This window comes from Lagopus muta, chromosome 5, assembly GCF_023343835.1.
Source record: "Lagopus muta isolate bLagMut1 chromosome 5, bLagMut1 primary, whole genome shotgun sequence".
In the NCBI taxonomy this organism is placed as follows: Eukaryota; Metazoa; Chordata; class Aves; order Galliformes; family Phasianidae; genus Lagopus; species Lagopus muta.
In genome coordinates this window covers 23,996,935-24,015,847 of record NC_064437.1, presented here as the reverse complement: position 1 = coordinate 24,015,847, position 18,913 = coordinate 23,996,935, and the positions used below count along the sequence as shown (strand labels likewise).

General features: G+C 39.2%; 1 protein-coding gene across 1 annotated transcript in view; it reads right to left on the bottom strand.

The window, feature by feature from the left end:
• Nucleotides 1–18,913, bottom strand: part of KIFAP3 (kinesin associated protein 3) — a 64,129-nt gene that overhangs the window by 23,392 nt on the left and 21,824 nt on the right. The window contains exons 11-17 of the mRNA XM_048944099.1: nucleotides 15,922–16,022; nucleotides 11,438–11,546; nucleotides 10,105–10,217; nucleotides 9,108–9,273; nucleotides 8,772–8,897; nucleotides 8,290–8,388; nucleotides 6,924–7,009 (exon numbers count right to left, since the gene is read on the bottom strand). Of these exons, the coding sequence (XP_048800056.1) occupies nucleotides 6,924–7,009; nucleotides 8,290–8,388; nucleotides 8,772–8,897; nucleotides 9,108–9,273; nucleotides 10,105–10,217; nucleotides 11,438–11,546; nucleotides 15,922–16,022 (800 nt within the window). The remainder of the gene's footprint in view (nucleotides 1–6,923; nucleotides 7,010–8,289; nucleotides 8,389–8,771; nucleotides 8,898–9,107; nucleotides 9,274–10,104; nucleotides 10,218–11,437; nucleotides 11,547–15,921; nucleotides 16,023–18,913) is intronic.

Genomic DNA, 18,913 nt, shown 5'->3' with positions numbered 1-18,913 from the left:
TGAGACATCCACGCACGCTGCAGATGTGGAGCCCTGATCAGCCTGTGGTATCATTCTCTATTTCTCAGAATCCACCTCTGATCAGCAGCAGTTGTGATCTTTTTAATCCCCTTCTGCACCACCCTGGCACTCGAGCAGTTCTGTTCAACACCTGCTCTCATGCACAGCATCCGTGCACAGAACAAGCATCACCTGTGGGATCTACAGAGGTTCCCAGTCCCTGCTAGCCTCAAGCAAAATTCCAAGTTGCTGTCAACCGTACAGTAATGCAGTATCCTTAGGGAGGAAAACAAATCAACCAACCTCACACCTCACACCATTAGGAAAACGAACACCTCATGCTGTTTCTGCTTCTTGATATTTCCCCCACACACACTTCGGCTCTCAATTAAACGGAAATCCTAAAGCGTTCTTTGGGAAAGGAAGGCTCAGCATCAAAATCTATAAAATGACCCAGAAAAAAAGAAAATGAAAGCAGGAGTTTCAATGCCACACGACAAGCATCTTGGAAACATCTACTTTGCTGCATCTGCCAAAGCTAAAACGTGGACTATTATATCAGCCCTCAACAGTTGTGAATTACTTACAAGCTTTAGAGAAACACCTTGTAACTGCCAAAGATCACACTGTAGTCTTAGCAAAACTATTCCCAGAAATCACGATTGCAAAGAGATGGAAGAAAGAAACAAGTTTTACAAACGGCAAATTAGATTAATCCATGGGAAAGCTGAATTCCTTTCACATTACCTTGTTTACTTCTAAAAGTTCCCAAAAGCAGGAAGGCCAGTAGCTAAATCTCTATTTCACATTTACCATCAGTGCACTTTGAAAATGGGTCTACCTAGAAATTAAAAACCAAAGGAATCCCAAGTGGCCAACACCACTGTCCCATTTCACAGGACTGTCTGAACTGGCTGGACGTTTTCTACCAATAGGCATTAACTTAATATACTACTGAAAAAAAAAAAATATCAGTTAACACCATTCAGATTGTTGCTCTTTTATTTAATTATTTTTATTTAGACAGCAACAAGATAGAATACCCCTATGCATTCTACATTTCTCTTCTTACATTAGGAGGCTTCCAACCTGCAGGTATTTCCCCTGAATCATCCATAAACCTTTGGAAAACAGGATGAGTAACTGACTGGCAAATTACTGGTTATGAGACCGAACATAGTTTCACATTACTTACAGATCCCAAGCTACCAGTTCAAACAGTCCAGTTTTTGTGTCTCTAACCTGCACTTCACTAGGAACGACCAACAAGAACAAAGAGATGGCCATGCCAGAGTAGGATCAACGATGAGCCGTATCAAGGGTTTCATCCTGGCAGCAATCCTAGAAAAGGATGATTTGCAGCAATCTCGGATGATTTACGTAACCTCAACACAAAAAAGTTCATTTAAGTACTGCATGATCAAGGATTTGTCTGTAAATTTTCCACAGAAATGCGCAGAAACACCACTGGGTGAATGATTAATGGAATAACATCAGAATGGAAGAAAAGCTGTAAATGCAGGACTACAGCCAAAAGGCACAAAGAAACCAAATTAAAGAAACCAAATTAAGGAATTTTAGGGCAAAACAATTCCCTAAAACACAGTAAGGCTTCCAGTAATTATATTTTCAGCTATTAAAAGCTTTTTAAAAAACAAAAAAGAAATGAAGTGCGCCTTCTTGAAGCTAAGGAATGCCTGCAAAAATTAAACCAGAAAAACTAAACATCATGGAGACAAACACAGCTTTGTCCCCTCCAGTGCTTTTGAACACCAGTCCACCAGAAAAGCAGCGGATGGAATGTGCCTATTCTCCACCCCTCACCCCAAATACAGCACAGGCAGTAACATAAAAGGAGGAATCCTGAAGGTTGATTTTATTCTCTTTGGAGCTCCCTGACATCACTGTTTTTAACATTCGGTTTCCATAAATCCAGAAGTGACATGGAAGATGTATGGCTTGACTCTGCAAGGAATGTGCCATCCTTTTTGAAGTTCTGCTTCCAACTTTGTTTACTACTGAACCATTGAAATATTATGAAGCGTTAACTGGCCTATTATCAGAGCGTGTCTGTTCCCTATCAGGGGTCCCTTTTGTCACTGGTTTCCGTCACACCTTGTATCTGATTAACACACTATAGGATAACATAGAGCTACACAGATCTGCTTTGTGTTCCCTCACAGCTGATGAAAAACAGATTTTCCTTTTCACTTTAATGTGGTTGCCCTTTAATTGGGTCTGTAATAGGGTTCATTTGATGCGATTCCTCATACTAAACTAAAACTGCTATACAGTAAGTTAAACGTTCATTATGTTTAAGGCCATGGTCAGTAAAGTGATACGTTACATTCTTCATTATTTAAACATTCCTAAAACATATAGTTTACAAGAAAGGTTAAAGTAACCATTTTTTTTAGTTAAGGAAAGATTTATCTTGTCTAGCTAACCAAAATTTAGGCACTTAATTTAAACTACGCACCTCTATAAAGCAAGGATAGAAACAGATGGTATGGATCACCTTCCGTGGGTGTCTATGACACCTACCTCAGGCTAAGTAGTACCAGAGGGCAATTCAATGACAGCTCAAAAAAACCTCTAACTTCTGCTGGCACAACTCATGGTTACCTCTCTGCAAATGGGCTCATCACTAAATACCTGCTGATAGCAGACTGGTAAAAACCTACAAAATGGAATTAAAGGCAAAGTAGCAAAAAGTAGAAACATTCATGTCTCCTAAACCTAGGTGGCTACATTAAAAACACTTTCCAGGATTCCTATACTGTCAACAACTGAAGAGTTCAACTCTTTTCTCCTTGAAGAAATTAGAGGTGTCTCATTGGCCAACTGTTACAGAAGTAACAGAGACAACTGGTTTGGTTCAACTTCCTAGTTTTTCAATTCCAAAGAGTAAGCACCAATGCTAGAATGAAATCTGTATAGGTAAGTTTATGTGAAGGCAAAAGAATCAGAACCCACGTGCCCCAACACTCCCTGTACTGTGGTCATTTGTCTCGTCCACGTGGAGTCTTTCTGCTGGGAGCTCTTTGCCACAAAAGCTACCAGCACCAAGGCAGACTGATTTCAAACTTCATAATGCAGAAGTTGAAAATACTAGTCAGCAGTATGGCCAGCAGTCCACAGCTGCTCTACTGCCCACCTCTCTGCATTCAGGATGGCTAGAAGATAACAGAGGTACACAACAGCATGGAAATAGGGAGCCTTGACAAACAAGGTAGAAACTCTTTCCTGGAGTACAGCACTCACGAAAGGCGGACACCAGGCTGGAGTCAAAGGTTATCTGCTTTCAGAATACGGTGCTTATTCAAATAAAGCCCGTGCTAAATCCCTGTGGTCTGCTTTTCCTTGATTTTCAGAGAGCTGGTCAACATCTTGAACAGCTGGCTCCAAATCCCTGAGGATTCACAGCACATTCCTGCTTCTTATGTCAACTTCTAGCATTCGCAACGTGAAGAACTTGGGTCACAGCATTTAGCTAATAGACAAAGATGCAAGCTACTCATTAACACAGCTTTCCATCCGAGAAACATTGCCTGGCTTTCACTGCAAGTATTTGGGGAAAAACAATGAGAGCTGGAAAAAAACACAACCAAAACACCACACCTTAAAAATACCTTAAGCACGTGGCCCTTAGATCACAGTGCTGTAGCTATATCTTTGTTTTTTACTTCTGCACAAAGGACAGTAATTCACTCTACATCATAAGGGAAGTAAGATGGTACAGTGGGCCTGGATTCAAAGCTGTAAAAAAAAACAAACAAAAACTGAACAGGAAATCTGTCTGAAAACTGGGGAGTAGGAAAGCTCATTAGACCAAAGACTAAAGATCTGATTATGGTTAAATATCCTTTGAATAAACTAAAAAAATCATTTAATGGCAGCAAGGGAAAGCAAAGAACAGAAGACAAGAAAACTGAGCCATTAATAATTTCATCAGCTCTTGATAATACTGTCTGAAGTGAACAGAGTAAAACCTTCTTGAGTAAACTGACATTTATTTCACAAGCATCAAGAACAGATGTCCAGGACCAGAGGAAGGGCAAACTTCATTCGCTTGGGAATCCCACTGTTGACTCCAGGCTTCCAGCTGAGCCATACAACCTGTCCAGCCTTAGGTGTACAGCCACACTCAGCTAACTGCTTGGTGTACAGCCACACTCAGCTAACTGCTTGGTGTTAAGACTCAGCACATGACACAAAACCAAAGCTTTTCTAAATTATCAACACAGACTTCTTTTTGACAAAAGCAGTATCTTGCTTCTACCAGCAAAAAGCCAAGACTTCCCAGAACATACTATGCTAAAGCAACACATCTGTTTCGCTTCATCAATGGCAGAGTCCAGCCAGACTGTATTAAACAAATCATCACTAGTGTAACATTTCCATAATTTCTGTGACAATTACTTTACTATAGTAAGTACATCTCCCCTAAGGCATATAAGGCATCTGATTTTCTACAGTGTTATTTCAATCACACTACATAGAGCTCATTGATGAGTGAAAGAAGCATTTGTCTCCCTAAGAAGAAATGACTATCAAATCTCTTCTCCATCATTTACTTTCTGAACTCCATTATCAGAAGAACTAACCCTGTCAGCATGTATACAAGACTGCAAACTTAAGATTCTCTTCTTGTGGATTCAACACTGATCAGAAATTTCAATAATCCTAGAGACTATGCCTGTTCAGACACTTCAGAAGACACTGGCAGCGTAAGAAGAGCACGCAGCTAAACATCTCAGTGTTCATAGGCTACTTTATCATATAATAGAAGCTACATTGCAGAATGTCTTTCAAGACCTGAGGGTTTTGAGAACTTACTGATTCACATATTCTCTATTTGCCATCCAGGATGAGTTGCCTTTATAGCCTGCGATTTGTTTGGTACTGGAAAACAGAGTGCTACCAGCCCATAACACAGCCAAGGAAGCAGTCAAGCACTGGTACTCCATCTTCCAGAAAATAGGGTGTTATTGTGCTTCCTGTGCCCCACACAGCCAGTGTTAGCTATAGCTTATGCCATTTATAACACCACAACTAAATAATAAAGCTGAAAAGACCTCCACAGAAAGGGAGTTCTCCTAACACGCCAATGAACCCTGCTACAAAGTAATCTACCATCATACCGAACACTCAGTACTGAATATCTTCTCTCCCATCCCCAAAATCAGCAGAACCAAATCATTTTCTCCTTCTATTCTTCCTCAATGCCTGTGAGAAGCCTGCTTCTCACAAGCTCAGAGAGGCTCTTCCCATTGATTACCACAGCACTCCTCAGTCTTTCCTCATGCAGCAGCATGAAGATGACCTCTTCCCAGGAAGAAAGGGAAAAAAAGAGCTCAGTAGATTTACTCTGAAGTTCATGCTGAATGTGAAGCTGCATCTTAAAGCACTTATTCTTCTGGATTCCATAAAATAAAGCTTGCTGAATACTACTAACACAGTAGTATCTGCTTGCTGAAAAATTAGTCCCACATTGCAAAGCTTCCCTTAACAAACATAAAAGCCCCTAAGACACCTGGAAGCTGCGCTGGCCCTAAGGAGGGGAAAGAAAAAAAAAAGGTGTTGGAAACATTGATAAATATCCAGCTTCATCCAATGGATAAACTCTTCCTACCATTTCCCTTGGAGAGGTCTCTGGAAGTGACTGATCCTGGTAACACCCCTCAGAAATGAGTACTAATGCATCTTAGTTGAAATCTTGCTTTTAATGAACATTAACTGCCACTGATCAGCGAGGCACAATTGTAATCCTATACCTCTACCAAGTACAGCAGAGAGACAAGAAGAATTCCAATACAGAGAGTGTTATGTCATTTTACTTCTTACTTCAGAAGATTATTAAACCTGACAGAGAACAAGCTGCAATATGCATAATTCCACAGAGGAAAAAAATAAGTAGCTTACAGCAAAAGCAGTGACATAGGCCAATATTTTGATATTACTCTTGACTCACAGTCAAGTTCTCCTTGTAAGATTTAATTTCACAGCAGCTGCTCTACATACAAAAGGTGTGTATTTACATAATTCTAAAAGACTATTAAATGCCAGGATTTCTTCTTGTCAATAGAAGTTAATTGGATTAAACAGGGCAGGACTTTTAACAATGAAATGCAACTTTTACATAAAATCACAAAGGTAAAAGCATTGGGAAGAATGCCATGAGAAGTGTGAAAGCTTCTATAGGCAGAGATACTCACAAGTGGACTACATTTACTACATATTGTTGTCTCTTTTATAGCAATATTGCTTTAATTCTAAGTTCAATATTCTTAGTTTTCCTCTCAAGTTAACAGTTTAAAATAAAGCAGCTGTCCCAAAGGTGTCTTCTGATGAATGGATAATTAGACAAACTAAGCCATGAAGCTGAAATGAAACCTATCATAGAGTTGAGACAATACTAAAAAGTTCACTATTATACTGCTTGGTACCCCAGCAGAAAACAGCCAGCTTTAGAACTGCCTCCCATGTTTTCTTTTTGAAAACAAAACAAAAAACAAAAATAACCAGACCTGACATCAGGCATTGTAGAAAAAGCTGAATAAAAGTCAATAAAGGCTGCTGGGTAACAGGAGCCATTTGTTTGGAGAACTATGACTTCTGAAAGCTTGACATGCTTATACACTGTGATTAATTTTATTTTTATTTAGGTTAAAAAAGCATTTCTTGAAAGTGTTCACAGTCTATAGTTAACTGTTATGAGTTTTCTAAGTATGTATGTGCTTTCTGGAAGTTTGGTACACCACCCTGAATAATGATTGTGTGAATTCAGCTTTTACTTAAGCGATTGCACATGGAAAACGTATTCAGTTTGTAAGTATGAACATGTTGCTATCCAGTTATTATTTCACAGTTATGTCACATAGAGATGCTCTTGAAAGATGGATGAGAAAAATCAGACCTACCGCTATAATGTCCAGGGTGTTGTCACAAACTTTGCGTATCTCAGCATTTTTATCATGCATCAGGTCTATAAGATATGCTGGAGCCTCTGGAAAGAACCTGTTAAGGATAAAAGCTGGGGTTGCTTTGCACAGTCCCATCTTCCTCCAATTACAACTTTAAGAACCACGGTGGGGAATTTTCTATTGCATGTGAATTTCGGCAGCCTCCTCCCTTACCACCTTTTTTGTTTGTTTACATCACATTTTAAGCTATGCCAATAATCTTCAACATTTATGAAGAAAAATTAAGTACTCTTACAAAAATCTGCTACAAGGAAACCTGTATACATATATATCTGCATATCGATGCCTTTGGGTCTAACATGTTAGTTCATCTCCATGGAATGCTTGAATATTTCAAGAACATTACCTTTGTAATCTTTCTGGAGTTCTACTATCTAAAAAGTTTCCAGTGTAAGATACCAAAGAGAGGCCTATAGTGCAAATGAGAGTATTATTACTAGATCAATTTGAATGAGAAATATTACTTGAATCTTAGCACTATAACATAACAGATATGAATGTAAATATAATATTCTTTAACATCTAAACTCTCGGGAGTCAGAACAGGAGAACAACATTCTAAATAGCTTTTCAGATATTCCTCAGTGCTCAACAGAAGTAAGGACATTAAGAGGTAGCCCTCGTGTTGTTAGCACAATAATCACTAACCTGCTGTCTTTACAAGGGTCCCATTCAACCTACAGTTGAGTTGTACCTTTCAGTACAACTTCACACTCATCTAATGCCCACAGAGATAGCCTCTTTCCACAGCCTTTGGATCACCTGAATAAGCTCAACATCAACATCAGAAGTGATTGGAAAAAATAAGAAATGACTGTAGAGGAATTGGCATATCAACTTTTGATACAGAACTTCTAACATAATATTTTAATCAAGAAAGCGGACGAAAAATGCAAAGCAGGCATTATTTATGGCATCTAGTTTGATGTAAGAAAACACACTATTAAGGTAGTTCTGTTCACTTCACTTCAGACTATGCAGCATATAAACATAACAGACAAACTTCTTGGGCTGCATCACATTTAATTAAGTTATTCCACAGACTATCATTAACAAGGCATAGAACAATTCAGATTGGACAGGAAACAAAGGTTCATCTAGCCCAATGTCACTGACCCCCTCCCATTTCAAAGCAAACCAAATCTGAATCTGTACTATTCATCCTGCACTCCACTCGACATTTTTCCTTCAGCTGAAATAAACCATTTACAAAGACATCTGAAACCAAGAAATTTATGGGCCAAATAACAGCAACAGCAAATTAACAACAGTAATTCTGTATGTTTGATCATTAAAAAGATACGAGTTTCCTTGATAATGACATCTCTGGTGGCTTGGTGGAAGACCATCTGATAAAAAACATAAATGATCTGGCAGACAAACTCATCATCTTCCTGCTGAGCTGTGAGGGAGAAAAGAATATATATAATTTAAGATCTCACATCTAGATGCTCTTGATGCTTAGATAAAGCCCAGCTCTTACACTCTCAGCTAGACAGTTCAGTGGTATGCACAAAAATCCAACTCCTGACAATAGAACAGAAGAATGCTTCCTTCCCTGCTGCAGTCAAGTAGAAAAATCAGATTGCAGCACCAACTGTGAAGGTATAAAAGCCTTAAATCTATTAAACCACTAGTTCAGTATTTCCTTATCAGTATTAGAGTAATCACTCCTCCTTTCATATACAAAGACCATAGCCTTATCTCACAAGAAAAGACGAACACAGTACTTGGTTACAACACAGCTACAGCAGCTAAAAGTCTATGAAATACAAGGCAAAATACCATTTAGAAGCTCAATGAGGGCAGGAATGATTCCAGATTTGGCCAGCAGAGCAGCGCAAGAGTCGTCCATAGAAACAGTTCCAATCATTATCACCACTTCTAAAACAAGGTCATCTTCTGCAGAACCTGGAAGACAAAAGAAACAAAGCACTGCCTCTTAGAAATTCTTCTCCTTCTGTCAGTTGGATTTTTATTTGTAGATACAATTCTGCTTTTCACCATTACGTTTCCCCAAACCACCAAGTCAGAGGTAGGCAGACTCTACGCTGGAAGAACAATATGTGAACACTCTCTCAGAGACACCACTTTGAAAGACTAACCAACCTTTATACAGACCTGGTTTCAGTTTATCCTTGAGGTACGGAACAAGTTTGTACTCTTTCAGCACAAGCTCCCAATCCAGATCTGGTAGGGTCAAGTTTGCAAGTGTTCCCAAGCATTCAATCACAAATTCTTCCTCTTCATCATTTGATATTTGAGCTGCCAAATCTCCAACATAATCCTAACAAAAACACATCAGAAGGATGACGAGCATTAAAGGCCAACAACCTGGGGTTCTGAAGGATTCACAACTCGATCAAATCAAAACTAGTTCTCAAATGCTAAATAGACTCTTCCCCTGAAACTAAGGCTGATATGGCAGTTTCACTTGCAGTTCAAAAATGACTCCAGCATTTCAGTATTCTTCCTCAGTCTTTCACTTTTAAGGGGTATGAATAATTTATTCAGATGTTCTAGAGGAAGCTACGACTGTATATACACTGCAAGTTCCAGAAAGATTTCAGAGAATGAAGAAAGTGAATAGCATACTTTGTTAGGAACAGCAGTGACGTCACCTTCCCTAAAGGTGTTGAAAAATGGCTTTTTGAAAAAAGGGTTTTCAAATACAGGAGTGTCAAGAATTTTACTTACTATCCATACTGTTTTCAGACAATTTGATATTAAATTCTTGCTTTAATTATACATTTAATTTACTCAGTTAGGATGTTATGTTGTTCCCCTCTTTTTTTTTTAGCATCTAGAATATCAATAAAAACCAATTAACCAAGAAAAAAAAAAAAAGCTTCTACTTTGCCCACTAGCTATAAAAGCAGAGATACAGGATAACTTAATTGTTACGCACACTAGCAATTATTTTTGGTCTGCTTGTTCATTTTGGAACAGGGTTTTGTGGGATACAGCTTAAGTTCTGTTTGTTTTCCCTATAGTGAGGGATCCTCCTAAAATAAAATATAAATACTCACCAACCCATGACACCTGTAAAGGAAAACTACAGCAGCCAGGCTTTTCCAGCAGGAAGAATCAGAGATCACAGACAACAGACAGTACTTACAATAAACAGGTTTTTAGTAGGCCCATCATGTTGTGAAATATTCCTGATCATCTTCATTAACAATGGGTCCTTAAATTTCAACGCTCTCTTCATCAGCATTTTCAAACCATTTCCTGAAAAGAAAACTTATTAGGAAGCCTTTCAAATTCAAGTGAGAAACATACTGGCCAAAAGGAAAAGAAGAGCAAAACAGCTTTAAAATTTGAAAGAAAAAAGTGAAGAATCTGAACAGGAACAATTTCTTCTCCCAAGCCGAAAAGATAGAACTGCTCTGCACAAGTTCCAGAGCTTCTCTACAACAACAAGCAATATGTACTGGTGAGACATCTGACTTTTTGTCAGAAAAATAAGGGCTTCAGGTGAGCTCAGTCACTTGTTCAGATCAAGAGAGGCTCTAGATCCAAATAATTATCTTATTATGAGTGGAGATGCAGCTGTTGGTACCAGCTCAGGAATCATTCTCTCCACCTAAAATACATCACTACTGTTTTACAAGACAATCTACCAGACACGCAATATGGGAATACACATACAGACACACAGATCTGGTAGCACAGGGCAAGCTGCACTGTCACAATTATATTTCCAAAAGATCGCTTTGCCTGTAAGTGTTATTGGCTCCAATTCTGTTTTTACATCTTTAATATAAAATTGGGTCTCCCTTATCCTTCTTTTACAGAGCTCCACAGAGAACTTTAAAGTGCTGTCCATAAAATCAATTGATTGCATTTTTCCCTTTTGAAGTCTAAAAACGTATTACAGTAGCCCATAGTGAAAATTCTGAGCACAAATGAAAAATTAGAGCTACTAAATAGCAGTGTGCCACACCAAGCTGCTAGAATGCAAACAATGGAACTTAAAGAGCAATTTAGAGAGCCACTAAACAAAATGCAGACATCCATACTACTGAACAATATGCTAGAATGCCAGAGATACACAACTAGGACAAAAAAGAAAGGAAAGATGCAATTAAATATCACTGTGCTATTAATTCTGTACTCATAGGTGAAACCCCAGTTAGCTGAAGGTGGATTTTAGGTATCAGGCTGAACAAAACCTTGATCTTTTCATACAACCATAGTTTTCTAAAGTAATGTCACCTGTATTTTATAGAAACTGCACGAGAGATGTGGGCACAAGTGGCTGCTCAGTGCCATCGAGACCAACACTGAGGAGGATACAGTCATATTTGCAATCTCACCCTAAGCAGGAGCATATATTTATTTTAAATACACACATATATAAACATACGTACAGAAATAAGTATTTGAGTTGTTTATATTATCAGAATCTTTTCATTCCCCCCCAAACAGTAAAATCTCAGTATGTTCACCTTCACAGATAAGTTGCACATTTCTTTTGTTAGCAGCAAGGTTAATACAGAAAGAAATAAGCTCCAGGTCAACTCTCTCATCAGGACACTCAAAGAGCATTTTCATCAGCTGCCAAGAAACACAAACACATTCAAGTCATTAATTTTTCCAAAGCAAAGAGCATTGTTGTGTCAACTGTCATATTTTTAAGAACTCAGCATTTCCATAGGCACAGTAAAGTTACAGAAGCCAAAGGCATGGGATGTCTGCTTCTGTGATCTGGAGGTAACAGTTCTTACAGGGTGCCAAAGATGGCAGTCACTCATCACCCTGTAACCAATTCAAGTTATTTTATTGCTACCACCGAATTCTTTGGTTTTCTGATATTTAAACTTGTGAGTGAATAATTTTTATTTATTTTAACATTCAGGTAGATATAATACAAAATACAAGTTGATTCCCCAGAAAATACCACCTGGATGTTTAATAAAATCATGATTCCATAAACAGATCAATTAATTGCAGAATAATCTACTGCTATTTTGCTTTCAGGTTACTCTGCCTGTAGGCAAATTAGCTGCATTCTGTCTGCAGCAACGCACTCCACCTCCGCAGCTTTCACTGCTATAGCAGAACACTGCTGTATACCAAAAACTTCTCATTAGCAATCATGGGGTTTTTTTGGTCATGGGAGGCAACAACCTGAGTTGATATAAACAGACAATCACCTACAACCCTGTTCAGACTGAAATTCCCAGATTCCTCAGGCACATAACCTTTACATTATTGTTGTACACCCATCTGCTGCCTGTACAGTCCATTACATCTCAAGCTATCTCGTCTCATTTTGTTCCATAAGAATGCTTTCTTTAAAATGGCACACTGAATACGTGAGCATGACTCAAATACATCTGTTTCACTTCTTTTTTCCAGTTGCAGCAGACAAGTCACACTGCTTCCCCACCATGGGGCTGCAGGACATCACCCTACTTGCTATTAAAGCCTGCTCTGTTATGAGACATGGCAAGTTGCAATGCACAGCAGCGTGATGACAACACTGAGATTACTGCAAGTAGAAACAACTGAACCTAAAGATAAGTGGGGACCAAATACAATACACTGAGCTCAACTTATCTCAAATAGGCACGGGAAGGAAAAAGCTGCAAGTAAACATCACATATTTGTGCGCTTGCCCCCTGGTGGCAAGACAGTTTGTAATACATTAAACACTAAAAAAAGTGAGTAAGCAACTCACAGAAAAATATAACATTGGGAACAATAGGATTGCAGGACTTTTACTTCAAAATACTTTTATGCAGCATATCATAGGTTTATCTCTTACCAGATAGCATGCTGTCATCCCCAATGGGCCCCAAATAAAGCCGTACGTATTTACGTTTCCACAATACTAATCTCTTTTTCCTGGGACTTTCATGTACTGACTTAAAAGCCATCGCTGATTTCTTCCTCCGTCTCTTAAAAGAAGTTGACTCAGATTTCCCCAGGTTCTTTTAAGAACTTATAAAGCCTCTACTTTATTAAATTTGTAAGCCTGACAGTCACACAAGAGTGAATTAAGCGGAGAAGAAAGTTGCCACTTAACAAGTGGAACACGAGTATTCCAAAATCACCCCCTGCGACTATTCTGTTACAAAACCTTTAAAAAGAGATTTTTTAAAACCCTTCAAGTAATTTGAAGGGAAACATTCTCATTACGTACACAATACAAAATCTGTGGAAATCAGACGTTTAACAAGAAGGAATTATACTGTTAATTACTGAGCTACTTCTCCATAAAAAGGAAAAATATATCCAGTTTCAATTAAAGTCGTTCAAATTTTAAAATAATAGTTTAGTACGAGCTCCATGTTTCCCATTATGTCTTCATTTAATTTGATTGCTTCTTGTGCCACTTCAAAAGGAAGAATAATTGCTGCCAAATAGGAAATATTAAAATTAAATTTGTTCTGCTTTTACTATGTCCATTGTCATCTTTTACTGATTTAACAGGAAGGCAGTAAAAAGACTGCAGCATGTGCAATGAAGAGGCAGTAGTGTTCAATCAGACAAGTCCCATATTGAGTATCAGATACCACAGACCAGGACTGAAATCACTGTGTCTAGACTCTCTGGCACCTGCCTTCACTTATTTACCAGTGACCAGAGGCCAACCCCCACAGCTCTCTGCTCACATACACCTCTGTCCAACCCCCTCCCCGAGCCCAGCTCAAACATCTTTGAATGATTATGCCAGAACTGCATGCCTCAGGAATCTTTTCTGACCGGCTACTCCCTAACTCTGCTGTTTGAAGTGATGCTCTGGTTTCTGAACTTCAGCAGATAATGGCGGACAGGAGCAAAGGGTGCTGTCAAGAGAGGACGTTTACCAGCATTAAGCTGAAAAGAAGCTTATAGATCAAAGAGGGGCCAAACAGGACAACCGTGGTGGAAAACATGTGGGTTGCTGCAGAGAACCTTGCGCACCGCACTGCGGTACAATATTAAATATCACCATGACATCACTGCCTAACCATGCCCTTTGATTGGCCAGGTTATTACCAATAAATGCTTTTATAAGCATCTGGATGGCATTTGCACCTATTTAAACAAAACACGCATTGCTGAGGTCTAAACAAGAATGAACTGTTAATACTTGCTTTTAACTGTTACTAGAATAGCACCCACTAACTCCTACAATCCGCATGGATGTTTACCTGGGACAGCACACGCGAGCCTGTCAGGCACCTCACACGTACAGAATGACAACAAGGGATGGATTTCCCAACTGCCTTCCACAACAGCTAAACATTTGGTATTGAGTATTTGCCAGCTTGGACGTACACCTCTCCTCAAAAGGAAACAGACCCACAGAAGGGCATACATTGTTACTGACAGGAGAATTCAGTTTTCCAGCATAGAATCAGATGACGGAAAGCTTTTGAAAAGACCGCCTTCTTCTCTTGACGCCATACTAATTTGCCCTTGTTTCTACTGCTTGTTTTTGTTAATATTTGTCCTAATTTTCAACTTTCACCAGTAAAAAAGCGTGACTGTCCAGCTGGCCCTTTCTGAACCATCTGCAGATGTGATCTGTGCGTAATTACATCGAGCACTAAAGAATCAATAGCAACAGAAATCTTTCAAGTCTTGTAGCTCTATCCAAAGTCTAATTAAGTCTGTGAGCTTGTCCCCTGTTCCACTAGGCTTCGAATAACGCCCTGCAAGCACTACTTTGAGCAGCCACTGCCAGTCAGGACAAGGAGGCTCACTAAAGCTCAGCATATGATATCACTGAAGTTTCCACAGCTCTTTACATTCGAAACTGGGGATCTAAGATGCAAGCCAACATTTCCTGCAAGCATGAAATAAGCAAACGTTGAAACACAGCACGTGAATTCATTTGGCAGGTGATCATTCAGAAAAAAATAAAAACAGGTCCCTTGTAACATGCAGATGTCATAGCAAAGTTACTTCTGGGGCAGAAAAAGAAATCAGGATGATGTTTGCAACAGGATTTGGCAACATCCACTAGCTATTCCCACCACTTATCCCTTTTCTCCAAAATCCTCCTCTATTTGGAAAAATACCACAATTCTTGTCATGAAATGATGACCAGAAACATCCTGAAAATTTGCCACGGCAACTTCCTATTCTAGATGCACTTGATGTTAAAAACACGTTTGACAGGAAAAAAGATATTATGGTGCAATTCTGCAAAGGCTACCAGAGAGCCTTCTACATTTACGTAACACAAGCTTTCTCAGCTCCAAGCCTCACCAGGACTGGGAAGGAGGCTGGTAAGAGAGGATTCAGTGTTTAAAAACAACCAGCAAACAACACACCACAACCCAAGACCAAAAGAAACACACACACACAAAAAAAATCCCCCATAAAAACATGAAATTATGCCTGTGTGTGGGTGAGGGAATAGTGCTAAAAAGTTGTGGAAAAAAAACTCTAATCTGACAGAGAAGTGAAGAGCCCTCTATAGCTTGTTGTACATGTTTGCACTTGGAGAAGAATTGTCATGTGGCAACGTAACATTGCTTGGCAGCTTTCCAGTTCATATCCTGTAACACTGAAGACGCTGAAATTTTGATACCCCATGGAATCAGGAAAGAATGCCTCCTAAAAAAGTAAAGGAAATATTTTCCACAAGGTTCCCTATGGGTTTACTGCGTACAACTTCTCATTTCTTTCAAGCATCTCCAATCTTTCCTGGAAATTCATCAGGTCATACGTATTGTTTTCTAATTAATCAGTGTCGCTCTGTGGTCAGCAGTACTGACAAATAACGTCACCCATCCTTTCTCTGAGGACCATCAAAACACAGCGTGAATAGTCAGACTGCCCAACGAGTAGGATGCTCACTACTGACTCAGCAGCACCCTGCCTGTTCCCATTCTCACCTGTGGGTGTCAGTGTGAGCTCTGCTATCAGTGAGGAAAAGATACGCCCCTGGACAGATGCATCTTGCCACCACATCACATATGAATGTACCTACCTGTGGGATACAGTCTGTATACGCAAACATCGACTTGAAACGATCATCCATGCTTATGTGGTACAGAATACACATAGCTACTTGCTTGTAGTTTTCATTTGCTGAAAGGAAAAAAAAAATCCAAATGAATAAGGTTTGTGTTTTACATATCACTAATGTTTACGAGAGGAGAAAAATGAAAAGCACAATGATCCCAGTTAAGGCACATTTACAATAGGAACGTTACTGAAAGAGTCATAACTGACGTGTCAGAATGAACAATGTATTTGTGTAAAGAGGGAACTAAGGCAATGCCAACTGCTACCACAGATTTTCTGAAAGGAACACTTGATAACGATGGGTCATCCAGAAAAAGCCTTCATCAGATTCCAGCCAGGAAATTAAATACCAAGTATGACACTGATTTAGCTGTGGATATTCCTGTTGAAATGACTAGTTTGTTTCAAAGCGAAATGGCAAGGAAGGCAACGTCAGAGAAACAAGAACCACTCTTCTAAAAAGCGCTGTAGAAGGAATCCAGTGCCTTTCAGGCAAATCACACACTGACTGTCTTACGGTCTTAAGCAGTGGGTGTTTTGTGTTCCATACATTTGAGAGAAAACAGCAGATTTGCACATTAGTACTTCCCAAACAAAGGTTTGGAAGAAAAACCGTAGCAACTAGCACAAGTAGGTTGTGGAATATTTAACAGAAAGATTCTATCAAAACAGCTTAGACAAGCCTAAGAATGCTTGGTAAGAACAAGGCTGGTGTGTTTGATCCTGACTGCTGAGAGTTGGACTGAGCACTCTCTTGAGCTCTCCTCTAGCCCCACTTTAGCAGGACACTGCCTACCTAAGGGATAACACACTCAACTGAAAATTTAGACCGGTCTGCAATCAAGTCTTCAAGTCAAAATTGTTTCACAGCCCTGATGCAGCTGATCAGAAATAGCTTAAGCTAAAGTGGGAGGTAAGGTAAGTCAGAATATCTCCCTAATGCTTTGGAAAAGCATCAAGATCTCCAACTGCAACCAACTCAGTTAATCGTTTTTCTTCTCCATACATCACTGGAAACTGCAATTTCCTTTAAGCAGCGAGGACACCATGACTTTATCCTGAGAATGCACATTTGTGACTTTTTACAAAATTGAATTAGCAAGAAAAAAAAAAAAAAACAACCCACCACAAAACCCTTCTGGTAGTTGTTATACTACAGTGAAGTGTTCTTTCCCATGCCAAATCTGAAAACACAGCTGACCTTTCAGCCCCTCCTGGCATATTACCTGCTTTGAAAAGCAAAAATCACCAATACTGACTTGCATTTCAGCCTTCTATGCACTTCACAGCTAAAGAAGACACAAGGACCAACTTCGAAAGATGTTGAGGCTATCATTAAAAGAAACATGCAGATGATACTAAAGCATACAAATACTGCTTGAAGCAAACAGAACAAAGTGTTTACTCACTTGTTCTTCTCTGGTGACTTGTCATCTTGCCTACCTGTTCATTTGTACTGACATTACAAACCAACAATTGCATGGAAAAAGAAAGCCCACACAACACATACAGCTGAAATCTTCTCATAAGCAAATGTAGAAATGTGAAGAGTAAACTATGCCCACAAATTTCTTAGGGAAAAGCTGTTTTCGTAGGGAAAAACAGCTGTTTGCACTGCTCTTAATACTTCTTTCCATGCCTCCATTTAAAACTCAAACATCAAGTTGCAAATTTAAGACTCAAATTACAATTACACGTTGCTGGGTAATGCAGGAAACACTATGTGAAATAAAAGGCAAACTAGTAAAAATGTCAGAAAATTGGCTACCCAGAACAGTAACTTGGAAAACAGAGGGACATTGAGACGGACCTGCAGCAGGTATGAACTGGCAAGGCAGTCAACAAGAAGGGTTGAACCTCTCTACTTGATGGGTATTTTTCCCCCACCTTATTTTGGCAAATTGCATTTGTGCTAAGAGAAAGCCTTACATATGGTAGCATCCACAGTTTAATTTGGTAACACTGGTATCTTGCTTTCAAATAAGACAGCTACTGTAACAGCCAAAGCTTTCCATTTTTTGGGGGGGAAAACACTCTTCACATACTTCTCCCTCCTTGTTTCAAAAGTCCAGCACGTTGTACTGTCAATTCTGATGCCCACAGAACATCTTTGGTATTGATGGCAGCACTGCCTCTATTTCTAGACTTCCAAAAATAATGAAAAAGACCTATGCACTCACCTGCAGTGTGAAAAATACTTAAAACTTAAATCATTTTATCCAAACTCACTCACCAGCACTTAAATCTTTCTCCCAGTGTGTTGCATATGACAGATTTCATGACACACACAAGGAAAAGACAGTCCTAATTTTAAAAAGAAGAGTAGAACTTAAATTGTTTCTTGCTCCACAGTGAACTGATCCATCATCCCTGGATGCCCTTGTCCTATAGGCAGCTAATGGAATGGAAAGGGTTTGGGAGCACTCACAGGCACAGTAAGGAAGTACTTTTCAGTTGTGAACATGCAGGAAAAAAGCCTGGATTCTCCTAACTTGAGGATGAGGACAAACCTCAGATCTGAAGTGAAAAGAAAACAGGGTGCAACTAAACCAGCTTTTAAGGACTTAATGGTGTATGTGTTTTCTTAAACTTTCATTTCCCTTTTAATCTCTCAGAACACAATTTCAGATCAGTTTCAAGAAGCTCCTGTCCCACTTATGAAAGAACTTTGGTGGAGAAGCAACAGAATCTTCTCACTTTCATCAGTCCTCTTGCAAAACAGTGAACCAAACAATCAAATGCTTCAGGAAAATCAAGAAGACGTGGATGTTCTTTAGCACAGCCACTGTGATTTAATACAACTGTTAATCCCATGCTCAGCCAGAAAGCTAAGCCTACTGGAAAGTTGATTGGAAACTGTACATAATTACTATGTCTATAGAAGAGATTCAACAGCTCCAGTGCTATGAACACTAAGTATCACCTTAAGAAGTAACAGACTGAAACAAATCCAC